The sequence below is a fragment of the Crocodylus porosus genome, unplaced genomic scaffold, assembly GCF_001723895.1.
Source record: "Crocodylus porosus isolate Cpor-Errol unplaced genomic scaffold, CroPor_comp1, whole genome shotgun sequence".
In the NCBI taxonomy this organism is placed as follows: domain Eukaryota; kingdom Metazoa; phylum Chordata; order Crocodylia; family Crocodylidae; genus Crocodylus; species Crocodylus porosus.
Genome location: NW_017728907.1, coordinates 29,643,357 through 29,666,215, shown reverse-complemented (window position 1 = coordinate 29,666,215; position 22,859 = coordinate 29,643,357). Strand labels below are relative to the sequence as shown.

At 39.6% G+C, this 22,859-nt stretch overlaps 1 protein-coding gene across 1 annotated transcript in view; it reads left to right on the top strand.

Moving 5' to 3' along the window:
- Positions 1–17,456, top strand: part of AGL (amylo-alpha-1, 6-glucosidase, 4-alpha-glucanotransferase) — a 66,643-nt gene extending 49,187 nt beyond the window's left edge. Inside the window, exons 25-35 of the mRNA XM_019530595.1 lie at positions 91–149; positions 2,350–2,504; positions 4,359–4,584; positions 5,081–5,192; positions 5,535–5,670; positions 8,084–8,196; positions 12,151–12,362; positions 12,894–12,991; positions 14,624–14,711; positions 14,806–14,939; positions 16,644–17,456. Coding sequence (XP_019386140.1) covers positions 91–149; positions 2,350–2,504; positions 4,359–4,584; positions 5,081–5,192; positions 5,535–5,670; positions 8,084–8,196; positions 12,151–12,362; positions 12,894–12,991; positions 14,624–14,711; positions 14,806–14,939; positions 16,644–16,761 — 1,451 coding nt within the window. The 3' untranslated portion in view covers positions 16,762–17,456. The remainder of the gene's footprint in view (positions 1–90; positions 150–2,349; positions 2,505–4,358; positions 4,585–5,080; positions 5,193–5,534; positions 5,671–8,083; positions 8,197–12,150; positions 12,363–12,893; positions 12,992–14,623; positions 14,712–14,805; positions 14,940–16,643) is intronic.
- Positions 17,457–22,859: the final 5,403 nt, after the last annotated feature.

Here is a 22,859-nt window from a genome sequence, read left to right as displayed (position 1 = left end):
AGATGATCTGTTCAGGTCCCTCCTGACCCTAGCTACTATGAAACTATGTGGTTTTGCAAATAGTGCAGTTCCTTTGGTCTTGTGGTTCAGGCATCTTTACTGTGCCTGCAACCATGAAGTTTAGATACTATTGCACAGTACTAAATAATGTATTATTTGTCTGTAAATGACAGCTTTCTCTCTTCACTGCTTTTATCTGTTCTGACATGAAGATTTGCTTATTCCATTTATTGTTTATTCTGTTGCTTGTTTGTCAGTGAGAAGCATTGCCAGGCAACATTTTCACTGTTGGTAATGAAAGATGAAAATGTATTGTTGTTCATGCTGTCTTGAGTTGTAAACATCATAAACTATTTCTAAGTCTGTTTTGACGCCTTTTAAGTTCCAAAGTTATGTTATCTCTTTCACTAAAAGAGCTAGGTAGCTGAAATGCATTGGGTCAGTGGTACCCAACTCATGCAGCCCCATCGACAGAATGAGTAGTGCAGGACTAGTCAGTGGGCCGAATTAATGCTGCCACCACTCCCCTACCTCCAAATTTTCAGACCCCTGGAGAAATCTCCAAGCTAGATCATGGTTAGCCCTGCATTAGGGCATGCTTCCCATAATACATCTTCGATATATTTTTTCTTTAATCATGTTCCTATTTTCCTCACCTACTGCCCTTTTCACTTCCGTGATGGGGTTTTTTCTGTTGGATTGTTTTCAGTGTAAACAAAGTAGATTTTTTTTATCTTCAAACTGGAAGTTCTTTGCTGATAATAAAAAATGTATATATTCAGAACAATATTCCTCTACTTTATGCTAATCTTAATTCTATAGCAAGCCCCCATGACTGCTGTGGCACATCATATCCTAATTCTTTAGTGAACTGAAAGTTCCCTGTCCACCTGATTCTCCCATCATCATGGAGAGTAATATAGAAACTGTGGGACTGCATATATATAGTAAAGCTATATAAATCACATGTATTTTTATAGTGTTCAATAGATTGATTTTCTTTAAATAAATACTAATGTGGAATGCAAAGGAAAGGAAATTTAAAATGCACTCTGTTCTGAGTACTGTATGTATTACAGTGTAAAGACAGAGGCTTACCTCTAAGTTCAGATAGAAATGGCATTTGGTGGGAAGTATAGAACCTGAAACTGATTTGTTAATAGTTCTCCTTTAAATTACCAACTGTTTACTTCTTGGCCTCTGCTTCTTCATAGTCTTTTTTTTCTTCCTTTCCTTTCTTTTCTGTCCTCCTCTTCCCTTAAAACTGTCCCCTTAAACCACTTCTTTTGTGGTTTTTTTCCTCATCTCAGCTGTTCTTTTCCACCTCTACTGGAATTCCATTGCTGCAGCTCCTGGTTTCTAAGCAATATTCCACTTGTCTTTTCATCTTCTGACAGCATAGTATAGCCATTGAGCTCTTTAAATGGGCAAAAAGTTACCAAATGGTAACTTGAGTGGAACAAAGGGTTTGAGATTAATGTGCCCTACACACATTACTAGCAGTTATACATACCCCTTTAAGTTTTTTAACTCTTTTACATATTGTCCTTCTGGTGTGCTGTTGCCATAATCCAGAGATTCCTACACTTTTTTCTGATTGCATATCCCCTTCCAGATTTATCAGCTGCCCCTTTACCCCTACCTGCATATATGTTTTAACCCCTTAAATGCTGATTATTATTATAATAAAAATTAAATCCTCAATTACACAGATTCTCCTGTGTGCCCCCCAGAGATGTCTTGGTGGGGTATGCGTACCAGTTTGAGAACCCGTGTCATAATCAGTTACATTACTGTTTAATCAAAGGACAGGATGTTATGTTTAGTAATGCTTGTGCATCCTTTATGATAAAATGAGCTAAATGTTTTTTAATTAGTTACATGCTTTCGAGGAAGTATGACACTGTAAAGAAGTCTGATGTTCTAGCTGCTTAACATAATCTCTGATGTAAGGTTTAACATTTCTAACAGATAACTAATCTAGTAGTGGGAAAAGTGGGACTGACTTCATTTCTTCTCCCAGCCTAATTCACCTATGTTTAGGTACAGGAATACTACTTGTTTTGAACTTATGTTTACTTTCCATGCTACACAGACTTAGCAGTGTGATATAATGCTGTATGCTGTTGACATCATAATTTCTGCTCCATAAATTAGAAGTTGGACATGATTGTTCTTTAAAATGTGAAATTCATTTTGTCAGCACCAGCTTTTTTGTCATTCTTTTGGCCCCTTCTCTCTCCCTCCATTATTTATTTTTGCTGTGTATTTTTAGGCCTTTTGTGTTTGGAATACAAATATCAGTACAAATATTTTAACCTTTTGGTTTGTATGTGTACTTTATATTAGCAAATTTCTATACTAAGCAGTCTAACAGCTGTTTGTCACATTTACTGTTCAGGTTTACCTCATTTTTCTTCTGGTATTTTCCGCTGCTGGGGAAGAGATACGTTTATTGCACTAAGAGGTTTAATGTTGGTTACTGGCCGTCATCTAGAAGCAAGGTAAAAACGATTGTAATCATAACTCTTTTGAAACAGTTTTGTCAATACTAACCTACTTAAGGGGCGAGCCTTTCAGTGTATGATGAGCAGGAGGTACCTTGATCTTAAAACTGAAATGCTGTATCACATTTATCTTGATCTGAGAGGAATTTTTGAAAACTTAGTAGATGCAATGAAAAATGACTTAACACAGTTCTCATTGCTTTTAATGTTGGTGTAATGGAGAGCTAGAGGCTCCCTGTTACTTTTAGGGGAAAGATAGAGCAGACAACTCCCTAGGAAACATTGCACCTGATGAGCTGGCTGCAGGGAATAGGCAGCCGTGGGGCCAGAGACTATCAGTAGCCATTGCAGTGCTCCCTGCTCTACAATAGGGCAGAGCCCTACTACATGCAACAAGGGCACTGCCAAAGCAGCCAGAACAGTGGTTGCAAGCTGCTCAGAGAGCTATCCATCAGGCCCTGATTAGAAACCCCTGTGGGTGCCTGGGGACTGGAAGGGGCAGGGTTTGCAGAGGCTTATAAACGCAGGGGCCAGAGAAAGGAGGTAGTCTGGCCCGCCTGTTGCCAGGGAGAGGAGCTTCCTGCAGGGGAAGAACTACCTGAGGAACCCTGAGCCAGAGAAGAAAGCAGTGAGAGCCTGGGGTGGAGGCTGCTCCCAGAGTCGGGGCTGCTCCAATTGGAGGGGGAGAAGTTAGGGGGGAGAGGTCTTCCTCTTAAAGCAGTAGTGTGCTTTTCCTTTCGTAGTGTTTATTTGCCCAGGAGGAGATGTTTGTGTTGTAGCCAGTGGGCTCACTCTTTGGTTAAGTTATACTGGTGGACCGGAATGGACTATCAGGGGAGGTAGGATGTCCCAGTCGTGCCCAAGAGGCACGTGGTGACTTTGAGCCCTTGCAGAGGCAGGGTTCAGGGCAGTCAGAGCCTAAGACCAAGGGGGCTGGAGCGCAAACCTGAGAGGGGCAATAGCACGCATGACGCCAAGACAGCCAGACCATAACCCTGTGAGGGGTAGAGCTGGGTCTCACTCTGGGACCTTAGGGCAGCATTCCTTTCCGTTAATTTGACTAATTACAACAAGACATGGCAGGTAAGAGGGAAAGAAAGAGATCTAGGGGGCCAGAGTGGGTGTAAGGGCTGTGCGACCAGCAGGGGCGTCACAGCCACCCCTGGGGCCCAGTTCTTGTACGGTTGGTTTGAAGCTGATATTCAGTTTGTATATGCCCAACTTAGTGCTCACTGCTCTTGCACTATATGTTGCTTATTCTAACCTTGAGTAAATTATAGTTAACACATTTTTATCTTCAACATAAGTTGCTTTTTTAATTTTTGGAAAACAAAGTTTTGGAGAATCTCACTCTGACTTGAAATGTTGTATTAATCTCTTGTAAACTTGGTGACTGCTACCAGTTATGTGTACTAAGGCTGGGAGTGGGTGATTTTTGTGGTCATTGCAAATTAACGTTTACGTATGAAATGTTTGCTCATTTGCCAGGTTTTATACTTAGAAAACATGTTAGGTTTGTGGACATGCTCCTGTCGTTGCTTTTAATATTTTTATTTGTTTGCTGTGACAGATTGCAGCTAAGAAAGCAGGGAAAGAATGTGTGGGTTTGTCAAACTGTAATTCATTATGTGAATTGTCTGTTATGCAAAGTGTCAAATAACTACCTACCAGCCTTTTCCTACAGACCTGTTCTAGATCCTGATCTTACAATGGGATCTGCAGTCCTCTAGGGTGGGACTATTTTCCCTTTTACAGTTTATTATTTGGAAACCTTATTACCTTGAAAATAATTCAGTCTATATTGGCATTTGATATATTACATACCTTGTTTTTCTTTCATTACTGTTTCAGGAACATCATTTTGGCATTTGCTGGCACGCTAAGGCATGGTCTTATCCCCAATCTTCTTGGCCAGGGGATTCATGCCAGATACAACTGCCGTGATGCTGTGTGGTGGTGGCTTCAATGTATACAGGATTACTGTAAAATTGTTCCAAATGGTACAGACATTCTCAGGTGTCCTGTTTCTAGAATGTATCCTAAAGATGACTCTTGTCCTCAGTCTGCAGGCACTTTGGTAAAGATAATTTATAATGAGCTGTTTACAACCATAAACATAACTGTAAATGAAACAGTTGCCCAAAACACTTTTATGGGTGTTTAGAGTCCTCCTTTTGGTCTTGTGGAAGTATACTATTTTTTGCAGCATGTATTATTCAGAAACAGTATTAAAAGGCTTTATAACTTAAATATTCTCCATCATTTTATGGTGCAATATGCTAGAATAGAAAAATGTTCCACTTCTGAATAGTTTCTAATACATTTGATGGCATGCATCACGTGTTTGGGTGGGGGAAGTTGAGTAGAGCTTTTTGAAAAAGGAAAGATTATCATAAGTTTTAATTTTTTTATTGTTGATTTCAAGATTTAAATACAACTTGGTCAGCACTAGTTGACAAAGATGCTGATTGGATGTCTGATGGTTTTAACATATATAATAAATTAAGTGTTGATATCTGGACATTTCATTTAGCCTGTCTTTTTTTTTCCCCCATATCATCCAAACAATCCAGGATCAGCCATTGTATGAAGTGATACAGGAAGCAATGCAACGACACATGGAAGGTATACAATTCCGAGAAAGGAATGCTGGTCCACAGATAGATCGGAATATGAGGGATGAAGGTAGGTAACTAGTTTGTGCCATTTAACTTATTCTATAGATTACTTAATATGAGACTAAAAATCAAGAAGGTAGTTCTTTCCCCCCACCTTTTTAGTTGTTTGGAATCTAACTTTTTGAAAATATAATTTTGCATTCCATGCCTCTAACAATGTATAAATATGTGAGAATAAACATTTTAATTTATAGGTATTCTTGCATGCGTACTCTAGAAATACAAGTACAACCATTGCAAAAGTGTGTAACTAGTTTTCAAGAGAGGCCTTGGTGGGTTCAAAATACATTTTGTTCTATGTCCTGTTCAGAATCTGGCCAACTTCAGTTGTGATTTGCTTTCTTTGTAGGTTTCAATGTGACTGCAGGTATCAACCATGAAACTGGCTTTGTCTGTGGAGGCAACCGCTTTAATTGCGGCACATGGATGGATAAAATGGGAGAGAGCGAGAGAGCTCGCAACAAAGGAATTCCAGCTACTCCAAGGTAAGCGTATTTGTCCTGTTGGGGATGTGGGCTAGGCCACCACATGACATAGTAGCCCTTACTAATTGGGCTAATGAGGACAAGGACAACTAATTAGGGGGGACAAAAAATGACAAAAGGATGTGCAGATGGGTCAGAAGTTCAGAAAAAGTGCATCCTCAGAGGACACTGAGCAGAGCACCCCACACAGCGCCCACCGAGTCTCAGGCAGCAAGAGAGCCAGCAACCTATTGCCCAGTGGTGTTCCACTGGAGGTGGGATGGTGTTCTGCTACTCCAAGGTAGGAACTACTGGTGGTAGAGACTTGAATAATTTTGGATTTTTTTGAATAGTTAAGCTCTTGCTTATATTCTTCTCTTATGATCCCACTACAAATAGATGATAAATGCTCTCAAATGTTCTAATACTTCTGAACTGTATTTTCCTCGTAAGGAAGTGTAAACAGTAACCAAGTGATACCATGCTTATTTGAAGAAATAGAACATTGTAGAGCATAGTATCTTGCTGACATGGATTCAGTTCTGTATGGCAAATTAACATTTCATTTCAATATCGAAGCATGTAACAGAAAAAAAATAAATCACAGCATTGTAACATTAGCTAACTGGGAAAAATAACTATTTAGATCTTTCAATGAGTATTAACCAACATTGCTCCCTATTAATGCTTACAGTAGGATTTGAGTACTTCTGGTATAGAATTTCAAGTATTTGTATAAGTTCGTTTTACCTCCATCCTTAATAGTAAAATAGTCTTAGATAAACACTGTATACTGCAAACATATTAATTTTAAACTGATTAAATTAATTTAAAAACAACCATTGTTACTACAGTATAACCTCATAAATCCGGTTTTCAAAATTCTGGAATTCTCAAAAATCCAGTACTTCTTAAAAATACACTACACTGCAGAGTAGTAGCAGCAGCTGGTCCTGAGTGGCGGCACGGGGTGGTGGATGGCAGCAGTAGCTGGCATGTAAAAGCTTCCCCCTCCACGTCCAGGGCGTGGTAGCAGCGGGTGGTCGCAGAGCAGGGGCGGGGAATAGCAGTGGCGTGTCCTCGAGGAGTGACCGCATGCTGTTTTAAAAATGTGGACTTTTCAAATTTCTGGCAGGTCCTAGGTCCCAAGGATGCCAGATTTATGAGGTTATACTGTATGTGCTTGGAAAATGCTGCAGGCTTTCTGGTTTGTTGCAGTTTAAGAGCAGTGATATTGCTTCCTTATCATTTGCCAGCTGATTGAGAGCATCCATTGTTTGCCATTTTATAAAGCCTTCATTGTCTTTCCACTATTGTATTTTATTTGTTTGGTTCTTGAATAAAATGAATGAAAATGATAGTCCTACATGTATGAAAGCCTGTTTTCCATGTCTTCTGCCATCTTGCTAAATTGAAATAATAACCTCCACAAAGGAAGAGTGTCTTGTTCAGGGAAAAAAAACAACAGTTGACCTTTTTAAAAGATACAGAAGCACCCTAAAATTGACTTTCCTTTCCTTTCCTTTCCCCCCTTCTCTTTCCCCCCAGCCAAGCAAGGGTACTGTACCTCAGAGGTGCTTAACAAATTGGGCTTTTGGATTTTGTTTTTTCATTTGGGTTTTTTTCTTCCAATAAATGGTGGCACACAGAAACCTACATGAGTAGAGAGCAAGTGTTAACATATCTGGCTTCAGATGCCTATTTGCCATTGCAGAAATGGATTCTTCTGAATGTGCCGTCTTGTTTTGTCAGTTGTATGACAGGATATATGCATAATCTCACCAGTGAAATCCTGTCATATGCTGTCCTGCTGAATCTCTGGCTTTGCAGCGGAGCTGTCTGCAACTTTCTTTTTGGTCAGGTTCTGTCTATAATTGCCAGGCTTCATATTGTGCATGAAGTGATTTCTTAAAGTTTGGGCATGATGAAAGTTGGGAACATTGTTTGACTAATACTCCTGATGCCTTGAAATTAGGCCTTATGTTTTTTCCTTGTAGGATCAAGGAACCAGCTTTATTAGTTTACACATGGAGTAGTGATGGACCTGCTGGAGCTGGCCCATTCTGTAGAGGGCAGGGTAGTTATTTTTGCTGCTGCAGTTAATAGCGTGTCTCTCTTGGTGGAGAGGGAGGATGCAATGAGGAAGGGCCAGGCTCTAAACTAAAATGTGGGATGCGGAACCCCTTTGGCGACATGTCGGTGGCAGGGGGCATTTTAGCACCCTCCCCTCTTATGACCACATCCAAATCCAGCCTCCACAGAGCCCTGCAGCCTGGATTTACTCTGGGAGGTGGAGTGAGTTGGAGACCCCCGTTCTAGGGTCTCAGTAGATTTATGGTAAAAAAGTAATCCTTAAAATATTCTGAGCAAAACACCAGTAATCTATTAACTTCATTGAATATTCTTAAAATCTGTATCTGTTCTTTCGCCTTAGAGATGGGTCTGCTGTGGAAATAGTTGGACTGTGCAAGTCAACTGTTCGTTGGTTGCTCGAGTTGTCTAAGAAAAATGAGTTTCCTTACCATGGAGTCACAGTAAAAAGGCATGGTAAGATGGTTTATCTTGCAACTCTATTATCACTGTGGAAAAACCCATTATAACAGCAGACTAATTGTCTTGTGACTAAAAGGCGTAATTTTCAAAAATAAGGAACAAAGTTTAGTTAAAAAGCTTCTATCTGAATTTAACAACAGTTGTATGATTTAAAAACTTGCACTATTTCAGAACATTATAGGTCAATGTAGACTTGCAAGCTGCTTACCATGTGAACATTTGGGGTGCATTTACATTTACATAATAGGAACATTTACATAAAGCTCCATGAGTTACAGTGCCAACCTGACCCAACAGACATTTGCCTGTTTTGGGGAGGGGCCAGAATCAAGCTCCACTTCAGAGCCAGTCAAGCCCAAGGAGCCTGCCCACAGCCTCTCTTCCCTTGCTTAGTCCTGTTTCTCTCCCTCCCCCACCCCAGCTCTGATGCTGTCTTCAGGAAGGGGTGGGGAGCAAGCTACAGGCTGAGGTTTGCCTGGCCTTGGCTTTTGGGGTTGGGGGGTGGTTTTGATGGGGGGCAATGAGGCTCCAGTCTACTCCCCCCCCCCATTTCAGGCCAGTCAAATCCCAGTGTGCTTTCTCCCTCTCCCCTCTTTCCCTTCCTTTCTTGCAGACAGCTGTGGAGGCAAGATGGGGCTGCATCAGCCCAGCCCCAACCACGTAACAGATTTGACCCTCAGGAATAGAAATTCCCTAAGGCACTCCAGAGTGGAGCACCTTCATCTGATCCCTCATTTGATGGATTTGTCAGCCACTTTTAAAGTGCTCTGCAGCCATGCATATATCGCAGCACAGCTGTAGAGAGCTTTCAGGGGACCGATCATGCAACCAAATGTAACTTCTGTCTGCGCCCTTTATTACATATTCTGTTAGGATTTGTATTCATAAAACTTAGTGATGAGGCACTCTCGTAATAAAAATATATGCAAATCCTACCAAATACCTGGGAATACCTAACTGAATTTCTTTATGTTGGCCCTGTGCTTCAGTGGAGGATATCGCTGGCTGTGACATCACTTTATTTTTAACTGACAGTGACAAAACCTTTTAAAACTTAAAGGAAGGATTAGTTGGGGGCTTGTTTTGTCCTGAGTGCCCTCTTATCATAGTTTCTGTGGTTAGTTTAGTTCTAGGTGCTATCATTGAATGCATATGCTGTTTAAGACCTTTTTAACATTGTAATAAGATTTCATAGATATTACAACTAGAAGGGGCCTCAGAAGATCATCAGGTCCAGCCCCCTGGTGCAGGGGCAGGAAGTCAGTGGGGGTCAAAGGATCCCAGCAAGTAAACATCCAAATGTCTCTTAAAGGAGTCCAGAGTAGGTGCTTGCACCACCTCTGGCAGCAGTCTGTTCCAGGTCCTGGGGACTTGGACAGTAAAGAAGTTCTTTCTTATGTCCAGTCTGAAACGGTCTTGGAGGAGTTTGTGACTATTTGTTTTTAATTATTATGGAATTGATTGCCTGTTTTTCTTAATTTTTTCAAATCTATGGCTTTAGGAGAACTATTCATGACTCAAGCCTAGAAAAATTACAAGCAGTTTTGTCCTACATTGTTTAGTTTCTTTCTTGAAACCTGGTATTGTACACAGCTATGATCTCAGTGTCTTGATTGTTTTAATGTGTGTGCTTCCTCCTCCTGTAAGTAACTTGAGTCATTGGCATACGCTTAAATTTAATTCATCTAGTGACCTGTAAATGTATTTTAAAATTAGCTTTAATATTCATTCTCAATCTGTGTCTTGTCTTGTAGAGTATATGTCAAAAGTTAGTTTCTAGAAATTGCCTATAATTTAATACTATAGAAATAGTGTACATGGAATTGAACGTTCTTCTTCCTTTCGAGTGATTCCTCAAAAGTAAGGAAAAAAAAAAGGAGTCTTCTATACTGTTGTTATATTCCTAACATACTTAGAATACATAACATGGACAAAAACTTTTATTAGTGTGACATTCCCTCAGTCCAACTAAAAATTTGCACTCCTGTTTTTAATATCAGGTCTTTCAATATTTGCTTTCTGATGAACCGTGGTTTTGCTAGAGCAGGGGTTTTCAAACTTTTTTAGCAAATGTACCCCTTCTGGTGGTGGTGTCCGGACGCGGAGCGGAAGAAATTGCTCACACTCAGCTGCCACCCACTGCCCCGCGCCACGGACACGTACTGCCCTGCACTCTGCTTTCCCACAGCCGGTTGCCGCACGTGCAGCTTCACAGGATGCTGAAGAACCTTGCGTCTGATGAATTGTGCACCACAAATCAGCAGCCCACGGAGCCAAACATGCAACCAGCTGTGGGAAAGCGGTGTGGGGCAGTGGTGGCAATGGCCGCTGCGTTTGACCCCTCCCCTGCCCTGCACCAGGTCCCGCCTGCTGGGCTGCAGAGGTACTCCTGTCTAGAGCTGGTAGCCAGTCTGCACCCCCATGCCCCACTGGGTGTAGAAATCTGGGGAGGCATATGCTTCACCCCCCTCCCTTCCCCACATACCTATCCCCTTCTTCACACACTGAGGGACTTGGGCCTGGGGGCAGCAGGTTGTGAGTGAGAGGCACCAGCAGGGCTGGGGAGGAGGGGGCTGGGGGTCAGGAGTGAGGGGCACTGGAAGGGGCAGGACACCAGCATGTCAGGGGTGCTCAGCCGCAAAGCAGCCAAGGGAACAGCCACAACTGGTCTCACATCCTGGTGAGCAAAGTGGGCAGAGGGAGCTCTGATTTTTTTTTTTTCCCCCATTATAACCCCCCCCCCAAAAACAAACAAAAAAAAAACCAGAAAAAACAAAATCAAATGACAAAATAGATAGGTATTTGGAATTCATTTTACTACTAGCTGAAACCCACAAAACATTTATGATCAAATTTTTATTGCAAAAGTATTTCTTTAAATACTGGATTTTTAGTTATCCTTTGACCGAATACTGTAATGGCAGTATGGCACAGCCCCTGACCTGCAGGGGACTCCAGTGCTTCCCTCTGGCGATGGCAACCCCCACGGCAGCACCCACCATCTGGCATCCTACCTAGGTGGTCCCAAGGGATGCTGCCACAGTGGAGGGAAGGCCCCTTGCAGCTCAGGGTCCACCAGCAGCTTATGGGGGGAGGGGAGGAGCCTCCAGTACTTCATTCTAGCACTAACTTGCCTGCATATCTGTTTGAAATGCCTCAGGATCTATAATACCACACTTATTCTGTCTGTCCAGAGCACTCTGATTTGTTTCAGTAGGCATCGTGATTGGCTGCTGAGACAACCAGAGTGCTACAGACAGACAGACAATAAGCCTGTTATTATTATATTTAATGAGGCTAGGCTTCCAAGTTGCTTTGAAATTGTAAATATATTTAAAGAATGTGTTCAACTGATACCTTATATATAATGAGTGGCATTTCATTTTAATCGTGGAAAAATGTGGGTTTTGGAGTCTTTTTTTTTAATTGGAAAATTTGGAATTTTTAAAGAGACAAGCAGGATCCCTGGTCATAACATAACTCTGATAAACTGCAGAATTATTCAGGGTGACTATTACTGTTATTTTATCTAATAAATAAAAGTAAACAATCTAGTCCAAAAAAACAAGCATGCAAATATGATACATTTCTAGTTGGTGTGTAATTTTTTTAAACCATTTCCAGGCAACAGACTGCTTGTGAGCAGTCATAAAACTATAGTTTTCAGCCAGAAGAGTGTTTCTTCCTTTCATCTTAGGGAAAGAATGTTCCAGGGCACTTCTTAAATCTGATATCCTGAATATAGCTGAAAGCATTTTTTTTTTGTTCATTTTGTGCTTACCTGTTGCATAACAACATGCATTCATTCTTTTGTCAGTATTGCTACAGATTTGCTTAACTTCAAGTATGCAAGAATCTAATAATTGTAAACTTCTTCCTAATTTTGTATTTATTGCTACCTTTGTTTCTAATCCCAGAAAACAAATCACATATATTAATATTTTCCAGGAAAAGAGGAAACTATTACATATGATGAATGGAACAGAAAAATTCAGGGACACTTTGAAAAGCTGTTCTTTGTCTCAGAGAACCCATCAGACCCCAGTGAGAAATATCCAAATCTTGTTCATAAGCGTGGCATATATAAGGACAGCTATGGAGCTTCTAGTCCTTGGTGTGATTATCAACTCAGGCCAAATTTTACAATAGCAATGGTAGTGGTAAGTAAAAATGCTTCTTCAGATTTACTACTCCTTTTTTTTCCTACTTTAATTGTATTGAACCAGACTTGCATCATGATCCATTCATGTGGGGCTCAGCATAGAGTATTATGACTTAGAATTTATTTGATAGAGTAGTGGATTTGTCTTTAAGATTGAATTTCAAATCACCCTTAAAGATATAGTCTCTTGTAAGACTTGCTTGATTATGTTTAATTTTGCTGCTCAGTATATCATTAGAATAAATGCAAAAACCTTTCTATATTGGAAAAAGTGTTTGGGTGGGGTTATGAACATTTTTTTTTAAATCTCTTATTTCTTTATGGATTTTGTAAGGAGTCCTGATGATATATTTGATGCTGAATACACAGAAAACTTTGGCTTTAGTTTTTCTGTAGATAATGAAAACAGTAATATAAAGCATTAGTACTGTGTTATCCAATAAGAAAACAATGTATTTCAAACATTTTTGTGTGCATTTTTCTTTTTAAATGAAAAAGGAATTGATTAAATTTTTATTTATGCCATCAGGCTCCTGAAATGTTCACTCCTGAGAGAGCTTGGAAGGCTCTGGAGGTAGCAGAAAAAAAACTGCTTGGTCCCCTGGGCATGAAAACTTTAGACCCAGAGTAAGTATATTACAGATTAAAACTGTATGTGCTGAACATTCTAGTGCAGTGATTTTTTTCAGCTACAGTGCCACATCACTCTGGGGTGCCTTAAGATTCTTTCAAGGGTGCTGCAGGGTGTCACATAATGTTAACAGTGTTAGGTATGTAAACATGATTCACAAGATAATCCATAATGTTAAAGACATTCCTGAACTGTTGTGGCATTTCTGAGCTGTTTGCAAAATAAATTATTCTATCATTTTTTCCATAGTCAGAAAACCAAGTAAACACTAAGAGTGGATATTTATCAAGGGGTGTCTTAAGTCTGATGAGAGGTACCTTGAGTTTAAAAAGGTTGAGAACCACTGTCCTAATTGTATAACCAGATTCCCTCACAATAAGAACATCTTTGATACATGGAGAAGATCTGTTTATAAAGAAATTCTTACATCTAATTATTTTGTGTAATTAGCTGGCAGAGTCAATAAATTCACACAGGCAAAATTAAAATCAGTTCAGTTTGATTTAAATTCATTTAGAAAGGCACCATTTCATTTTGATTTCCTGACATATATTCCATTTTATTCACTATTTTTCTCCCATTAGAAATAAATCTGTCATAGAAGTTTTTCAAAAATCCAGATAAAACTGTGTATAAAATGTGAGTTTGAATAAAAAGATGCAGACAATTTTGAGTACAAGTTACACCAGGACCACTTTCAGTCCATAACTACAGTATCTGTTATTGAGGCTCTCCAGTCCATATATTGATGCAATAAGTCTCTTGTAATCTAACCACTGACAAATGTTGTGTAAAGTCAGAGGCATACGTTCATTTGTAGTCCTACAAAGATAACTGTGGGAGTCCACATGTGCAGTGCCCCGAGGCAGGAGTGCTGCAGGGTTGCTGTAAGACATTCAGTGACATGTTCCTTTGCTCCACCCACCCCAGGGGAGCCTTTCATCAAACCTGATGTTGGCAGCCTGCCCTTTCTCCAGCTGGCAGAGGGGAATGGTGGGACAGGGTTGATAGCTGATGTCGCTCCAGGAAGGGCAGAGGACAGGCTGCCTTTCACAGCTGCTGCTCGAGGACCTGGACCAGACTGGGAACAGCAGTCATCAGACCCGTTCCTCCACTTCCACTGTCTGTGGGCCAAAGCATCCTTCAGCTGTTCCAGCTGCCCCACAGTGCAAAACCAGACCTAGCAGCTGTCTGTGAGGCAAAGGTGTGCCTCAGCTGACCTAGCCATGCAGAGCCAGCCCCAACAGTTGTCCCAGCCATCCTCACTAGCAGGCACAGCTCTAACATCTGGTGCTGCCTTCACTGCATGCAGGAGGCATCAGCTGTTCAAGTTGCTCCTGTGAAGGCACCAGCAACTCTGTGACTACAGCTGCAGGGATGAGAGCTATCCTGTTTGAAATAGAAACTTTTTTGTAGTGGATCCACCAACATGGGTGTCTGGACATTCACTTTCTGTAATGCTATCAGAGTGTATATAGTACTACAAATGTAGTGTCTCCAAAGAATAAGTAACACTTATTTCTCTGAACATGGTTCTATTCTTTTCTACACTCTCTTGAGTATAAGTTATCCCCTCTTAAATTCATATTTGGAATTATTTTCTAATTTTTTTTTCTAATTTTTTACAGCGATATGGTTTACTGTGGAATATATGATAATGCCCTAGACAATGACAACTATAATGTTGCTAGAGGTTTTAATTACCACCAAGGACCTGTAAGATATATACATTTCCTAAATTTCACATTAAATATTTTTGATATCTCAAACTGGCAAGAATTTGATACAAGCTCTTTATAACTTTGTTTAGGAATGGCTTTGGCCCATTGGATATTTCCTTCGTGCAAAGCTATACTTTTCGAAGTTAATTGGTCCAGAGATGTACGCAAAAACTGTATTTCTGGTAAAGAATGTTCTCTCTCGTCACTATGTTCATCTTGAGAGGTAGGTTATTTCACGTATGTACAACACGTTAGGGCAGACTAGTAGTCCTAGACCCAAAGTCCAGTTGTATGTGAAAGATGCCAGATGTTTTCATTGAAGATCTATAGAATAAGCAAGAGATCTGGTGTTTTCTGTGTAACGTTCACCATTGTGCAGAGCACTGTAAAATGCTTCTTTATTAATTCCAACAAGCCTTTAGGAATGGACTACATATTACTGCTTTTTTGAAGAGCTAAATATTGAAAGTTTGGCTTTATCCAGAATGAGAATGAGCAGTTTTTTAAATTGTTACATATAAGAGTGAAAAAAAAAGAGGAAGAAAATGTATGCAAAACTGCACAGCTAAGCTACTAGAGCTGTCTTGCAAAAATTGGATTCAGAGAAAAACAAATGTATAACTTGAAAAATGTCAGCATGTTCAAAAGTGTGAAAATGGAAGCAGTTTGAAAACTGATAACGGGTAAAAATAATGTAAGCAGATAACATTTAAAGTGTACAGAACAGGATTACAATTTCTGAGCTAGTTTTGTTAGGTCTTCTGAATGTCCAAATAAATCATAGCTACAGAACAATTTCAAAATCTTTATAATCTCAATATACTTTTCTTAAGAAAAACTGAGGCATTTGCTCTTCTACAGCAAATATGGCCTTTTTTAAAAAGCTCCTATGCATTTTTTTCTCTATGTGCTTATTCTCCACTGTAACTGATTATTCCTCTCTCCATCGCATCCAAAGGCATTTCTAGATGAACAGAGACCCTCAAACTTACCTTTCAAATAGTCTGCTCCACAAGTGTATCTTATACTCCAGTACTGCAGGCACATATACTTAGTTTTACACATCAGTATCCCAGTTAATTTTGGGTGGACAGCTGATGACAAATTTCTTTGCACAATCAGGAAGACAGTAGTCTTTTTTTCTCCTTCTAGTAAAAAGAGGGAAAGGAGTTTTCAACCAACTCATCTGTCCAGCCATCATCTCCACCCCAAAGATGCAATGACTAGCCAAAAGATAGAACTAAAGTACTGAAACATATGGCACTTGGAACTCTATGATAGATAAACTTCTTATTCTGTTTTTCCTGTATTGTCCTTGGAGTCTAATGGTAGTGATCAGCATTTCCCTTGTAGTGCAGGATAGTTTCTCAAGTTCATTATTCTTCTGGAAAAAGAAAGTGAAAATCTTGCCCAGTTTTAAAATAGCACTGTGTTTTCCTTAAAATAGAAATGTTATAACAACTTGAAATACAGGTTTATAAGTAATCCAAATAAAAGCAGCATTCAAACCAAGAATCTGTATGCATATGGAATTACAGAGCCAGCATCATTTTGTAATTTTCCTTATTTTTGAAAACAACAAACTTTATAGGTATGCAACAGAACCTGTATTTCAGTTGTTACAGGCTTTTCAGACTTAGATCGATCAGTGTTACTGTGAAATATGCACATTCTAGTACCAACATTGTCATTTATTAATGCTGTCTTTATTTTTATCTTGCTTATTTTTATCTTGTTACTTTTGTAACATTTATGTTTGGTATTTCTTTTTTGTGCAAATATATTTATACAGCAGTTAGCTCCTCATATGATTTTAGTTGCTTGTTTCTATGACTGTATTCTAAAAAGTTTTACAAGAGACAATTTCTATTACTTTCTGTGACATAAGGCAGCACTAATTTTTTTTTTGTTAATGCTTTTATATTAGATCATCTTGGAAGGGACTTCCAGAGCTGACCAATGAAAATGGGCAGTATTGTCCTTTCAGCTGTGAATCACAGGCCTGGTCAATTGCTGTTATCCTCGAGGTTCTTTATGACTTGTAAATGTTAGCGTTTGATTGCCTAGTTAAATTTTGCTATCTCCTTGTTATAAGGCATAGTTGGATAATTTGCTCATAGTGTAATGAAAATGTCCTGTTTTGCACAGTTCCTTTAAACAACTATGACCTAATTTTCAAACTGAGAACCTACAGCTCTCATCCACCTTACAGTTTTTGTTGGTGCTCAGTCCATTTGAAAATGAAGGTATTAGGATTTTAAATTTGTGTACATAACTGCAGTGCTTCTTTAATACAGAAACATTTAGAAAGCAATGACTCTGAGAAGGTGCGCAAGCACATTTTAAAATGGTGCCTGACTTTTAGATATTTGGAATTTTAAAATGTATTGTGGATAGCCAGCTGTTAAAAAAGCATGTGAAATAGTTTGGACATATTTTAATTTAAAATCAAATAGTTCCAAGGTCTGAGTCTAAATTCACAAGGTTCTTTTTTTTCCATGTCCTCTATTAAAGTAAATCGTTGGCGTGCACACTTTACTGGGGAGAAAAGATTAGACTTTGGCTTTTCTTAGTTTCATGTGATTTATGCTGTAGTGGTATATTTTAAAGATGAAAGTGTGATTTTTATTTTTTTTATGTCTGCTGAAGAGTGTGTTGTATGCGTGTTTTACTTCTCAGTGTTCAGTTGAACACTCCATCAAATGACAATGAAAATAAAGTTTACAAATAATATAATAAACTGCTTTTATGGAGGGGTATATAAAATATTCAGTAACATTTAAACTTGAGGGCTCTAACTCTGAGCAATGACATGGGTATAATTCTGTGCAAGTACCTGGACCACAAGCCAAATTTGTATTTTAATTTGGTTTAAAATACACATCTCTTGGTGCATTGTGTTTTTACCAATACGAGGAAACCAGAAGAAACAGATCACAGAACAATGCACAGAACATGCCTCAGGTGAGGTCAGAGGTCCAGAAGTCTACAAACTTGGTTGCTGACTGTATAATTAGTTGGAAAGAGTGACGCATTCAATTCTGCCTTTTGCCTCTAGTGAAATCCTGCTTCCACTGAGGCAAACAGAAAAATGCTCTTTCAGTGGGGTGATGGTTTAACCCCAGAAATAAGACGACAGGTTTTCAAAACCTCTTATGCCAGTAAAAGTGAGGATACTGAGGACCACCTGTCATTCTTATGCAACCTGATTATTTGGGGAAGTCATTTGTTCTGTAGTGGAGATGTACAACTTCTACCCAGCATTTTCAGATTTGAGCAATGGACTGCATTTGGAATTCTAAGTCTGTATCCATGTGGATTTTCTGCTATTACCCAAAGTAATGAATGAACAAAACCCAAACTATATAACCTATAATAACATGCATAGAATCACAGCAAGAAATAAAGAGCTGCATAGTTAGAAGAAATGTATTGGCAACATGAATTGAAAACGCAGACCTGGCCTACTTCTTAGTTTGCTATTGTTACATCTGGCGTGTCGTATTAGATCCATGGTTTAAAATTTTCCCAGGCTCTTTTAAAATGTGGTATTCACACCTACTTAATCCCTGAGTGTGTACCATTTTTACTCGAATCCAAAATGACACTGAGTTTAAGATAACCCTCCCAATAATTAGATTCTGTACATGGATAATCTGTTAACATTTTTCATGTAAAAATCTAACTATTGGAGAGTCATCATCAATTCATATGCCACAGTGGTGGGCAAGGCAGGGGAGGGTGGGAAGCAGTAGGCAAAGGAATGACAGAGGTAGCTTCCCCACACTATTTGCTCTCCCCCACCACACCTGTCTTGCCTGCCACTTGCCTCATCCCAGTGCCTGCCCATGCTCAGCCACTTACCTCACCACCTCATGCCTTCTGCCCCCTGTGCTACTTAGCCTACGCAGGAGCCCTGGCCTGGAGCAGAAAGCACAGTGGCTTCAGCCCCAGCCAAGCAGTAGTGGCAGCTCTGACCCTGGATCAGGGCTGGAGCTGAAACCAGAGCAGGAACTGCAGCACCCTGCCACTGTGCAGTCTCCCCTGTGCTCCCCCACTTCACCGCCCCCTGCAGTGCTCTGCTCCCTCATGCTATCAACCCCATATTTTCTTCCCCCCCCTTCTCCCCCTGCACTATAAGGTCTATCCCAAATTGGGGCCAGTTGGAGCTGGAGCCACAGCAGCCACCTGCCCTGGCTGTGCTCAAGTCTAAGATGACATTTCTTTCTCCTCCCATTTCCCCCCACCCCATGCTTTCCTGTATAATGTGTAACTGAATAAACTTGTAGAAGTAACTTCAGTAATTAGATATAGGTCACTTATGAAAGTGTACTATTAAAATTTTATATTTTGTCTCTTATTCCAAAAGTTTCAAATCGTGGAAAGTAATAGTTGAAATAAATTTCTCTTTCCCTTTTGGGCTTGTGTTGTAAGCTTTTGAAATAAATCCTCTGGGATTTTGACTTCATCTAATTTTACACATTATGTGAAAAATTAAACAAATAAAAGTAGTAGTGATTCACTATTCTAGAATATACAGAATTAGATAGTAAGACTTTTGACAAACTTTATTTGAAAAATCAACAGCAGCCCAGTAAAAGAAAATGCATACCGTTTCAAATTAGCTTACTATGTTTATATCTTTTTTTTTGTAAATTTTAAAACTAATAGTGTCTGAACTTCCCCAAATGTTGATTATACATGAAAGATGTAAGAAATTCTGTTAATAGTTTTGACTCTTGTTGTAGTCCCATAACATTGTAAGTTCATTTCTAATTTACCATTGAAGGTACATTTCATTATTACTGTGGTTTAGAAATAAGGAATATTATAATGCATGTCATGTTTTTTATATTTTTCATTTAAAATATTTTGAAGTTTGAAAGTTTGAAGAACTACGTTTGTATCAAGTAATTTGCACAGAATAAGGAGTTGTATACATTGCAATAATAGTCTTTAATATAGGAAGTAATCTGAGAGAGATTATTGTGCTCTAAAACTTTCCCATTCTATCTTAATTGACAAAAGTTGTGTAAACAGTATGGTTGACTAATAAAGTGCACGCTTTTCATTGCTAGTTTATTTTTTAAAGCTTAAAATATTTAAAAATAGAAGTTACCTCTCTACACAGCTATGTGCATATATAATAATTATGAATTCTGAAAACTGATGCATGTTTAATGTATTGCTTCTGCACTGATTTTAATTGAAGGCAGCTCTAGTAACAGATAGACATTAAGGCTGCTTGCAGACGTGAAAAAAAACCAAAACAACGCGCTTTACTTGAAACTCAACACGCTCCTGTGCTGAGCGTAGTGCATCCCCCAGAAGAGGCAGCACCTTAGGTCAACCTGGCTCTGCAGCATCTGTATAGATCGGGCACTTTAGTGGGACTTCCACAGCAGTTTTATCTAACAGCCAATTGAGTTAGCTATTAGATACAAGTGCCAAAAAGCCCTGCTCTGAAGCACCCAGTTAATACAGACACTACTGAGCCAGATTGAAGTAATGTGCTGTTGCTTCCCATAAAGCACTTTCCTTCCTGCCTGCCTCCCTCTCCCTCCCCCCCAAGTCTGCAAGCAGCCTGAGTCAAACAGGCAAATATTTTGATGTCGTGCTTTGGATTAGCCCAGGAAATCAAGAAAACTAAGATCTGAAGTTCCAGCTTCTTCCTTCTTGCTTTCATCTCACATATTGTCACTGTTTTTAGTCTAGCCAGATCACCTAAGAATGAAGGGAAGAAGTCACTGTTGCTGTTTTTCATCTTTTCCTCTATACCTCTCCAGTGGATTTACAATGGCTGTTATATAACTTGCAGTTAATATGGATGATGGAAGAGGAAGGGAAAAGCTGGTGAGGTTGGGCTTTGTCCAAAGCAAGCTGTGTATAACCAAGTTATACTCCCATAGGAATACCTGGTTGTAACTTTGAAATGTTATTTCAGACTGCAGTCACACTATTGTATGATATACTCTAAAACCAACAATTATATAAACTTATGGTCATCGGAATACCTACTTTTGTAGGTAAACTGAATGGGAACATTGGATCTCTGTCATGAACCACTCCATGTTCTCTGGTCCATAAACTATGGAGAAAAGACCCATTTCTTATTTTTCAGTTTAAGGTTATGTTCATTATTTATTATTTCTGTTTTTATTCAGCTCTTGCCTTAACCATTTTGCTAACTCAAGGAAAATATGCAGGAAGGGAATCATTCTGCCACTGCCTATAATATAAAAACTGTAGGCTGCCGTCTTGTGTGTGTCTGTCTAGTGTAGCAACTACTGACTTAAAAAAATACCATTCTTCATCTGTCTGTGAGCTGCACAAAATAAAAGTTTAACCAAGTTGCGTGCATTTTTTTGTAGTTCATCAACACGTAGTAAGTCTTAAGTATTAGACTAGGATGTTGCAAAGTAAGCTCAGATGTCTGTTTATCGTATACCAGTATCTCTCCATGTGGATACTTAGCACACAGTAAATTTCAGGTAGCTTACTTCACTTGTAAAAAGTGGAAACTTTTGAAATCTTTACATGACTAGTATTTAGCTCTACTTCATGTCTGGAACATTTTCCATTTACCAGCAGGAAGGATTCATTGGACTGTAAGGGGAAAAGTCTCCTTGTGAGGAGGAAATAAAAATAGAGGGGCAGCTTTGCTCCATCTTGCCTGTATCCACAACGCACATAGAAGTTGTGTGGGTACAGGAGGAAGATAGTGAAGCAATGGCAAAAGGGAGAAGCAAATAATTCTATTTGGGGAAGAGGGGACAAGAAGAGAAAATGCCTTTCATGGTCCTCCCCTGGCCAGAAATTCTGCTGCAGTTGGTAGTCCAACCTCCCTACCCTCAAAAAGGTGCATCCCCACAAGTGGGAACATGCATTTCCCCAGGGACAAACAGCAACGGGGCAATGTGTCTGGTGCTGCTTATCCCCAGGGAATGCCCGGGCAGGGTAGGGGAGCCTAGAGCCAGCAGCCTTACTTGGGACTCTAGGGGCCTCCAGGGGCTGCAGCCGCAATAATCCTGCATCAGGGAATCTGGCCAGTAGCTGGAGCATGGCTTCAGCTTTGAGTAGTGCACGCTATTGCTATGTGCACCACCCTGCTTTTTTTTTTTTTTTTTTTTAGGTGTGGGGACTACCCTGCTTTTTTTAGGTGTGGAGTTTTTTGACATGCGTGCTTGTCTGGATACACCCAGGGATGGTGTTAGAGCAGTGGAAGCCATCATACAAGCAGGTGGGGCTCAGCTGCTGCCTTCCATATTTAATTGGACTCTGGTCCCTGTTTTTTTTATTTACAAACTATTTTTATTTGTAAATGTACTGAAAATTGTTTCTAGAAAATTTCATCTACTATTCTAAGGTTTCTGAAGCGTCTCCAATGGGATCTGTCTGGAAAGAAACTGAAATTAAAGACAAAGTCCCCAACTACAAAAAGAAAAAAGAATATAAATTATAACATCATGACTTTTGTAAAGCAAACTGATATTTAACAAGCTTTTAGGTATCCCAGTACCCTTCATGCTCTGATACACCTAGACAAGCTTGTGGGCATCTCAACCATGCCCTTAGTTCAATAAAAGATAGCACTCTCAAGAATTCTTGCCTCTTGCAGATCTGGACCATCATAGCAATATCACTTCAACACTACCAGTGACATTGTTTACATTATTGGTTGCTAGTGATAGTGCTAACTTTTAGGTGCATCCCCAAAGCTCAGGTAGCTTGCTGGGTAGGAAGACTGGGACCTTGGACCTTTGATGCTTCTAAATTGCTCAGTCCCTTAGATGGTGAAGAAGGGATTTAGTCAATGCCTGTAGGCACCCAACTTGGTAACATGGTCAATTACTAGGTTTTCAACAAAATTACTGCACTGAAAAAAGAAGCAATTTGAAAAATACCTTAGGACCAAAACTTTGTGCTCAGTTCTAGTTACCATTTTATTGCAGTTTTATACTGAGTAGACCATCATAAATCTTCCAAGTTCCTAGTGATCTGAAAATAGGTGTCTGAAAATTCTGGTATAGGTCGTAAGTTCATAATTAGTACATATCAATATGGACCCCTGCTAAACCAGATGGGGCAACTGACAAATGACGCCCAGGAAAAAGCCAACCTATTAAATAGGTACTTTGCGTCA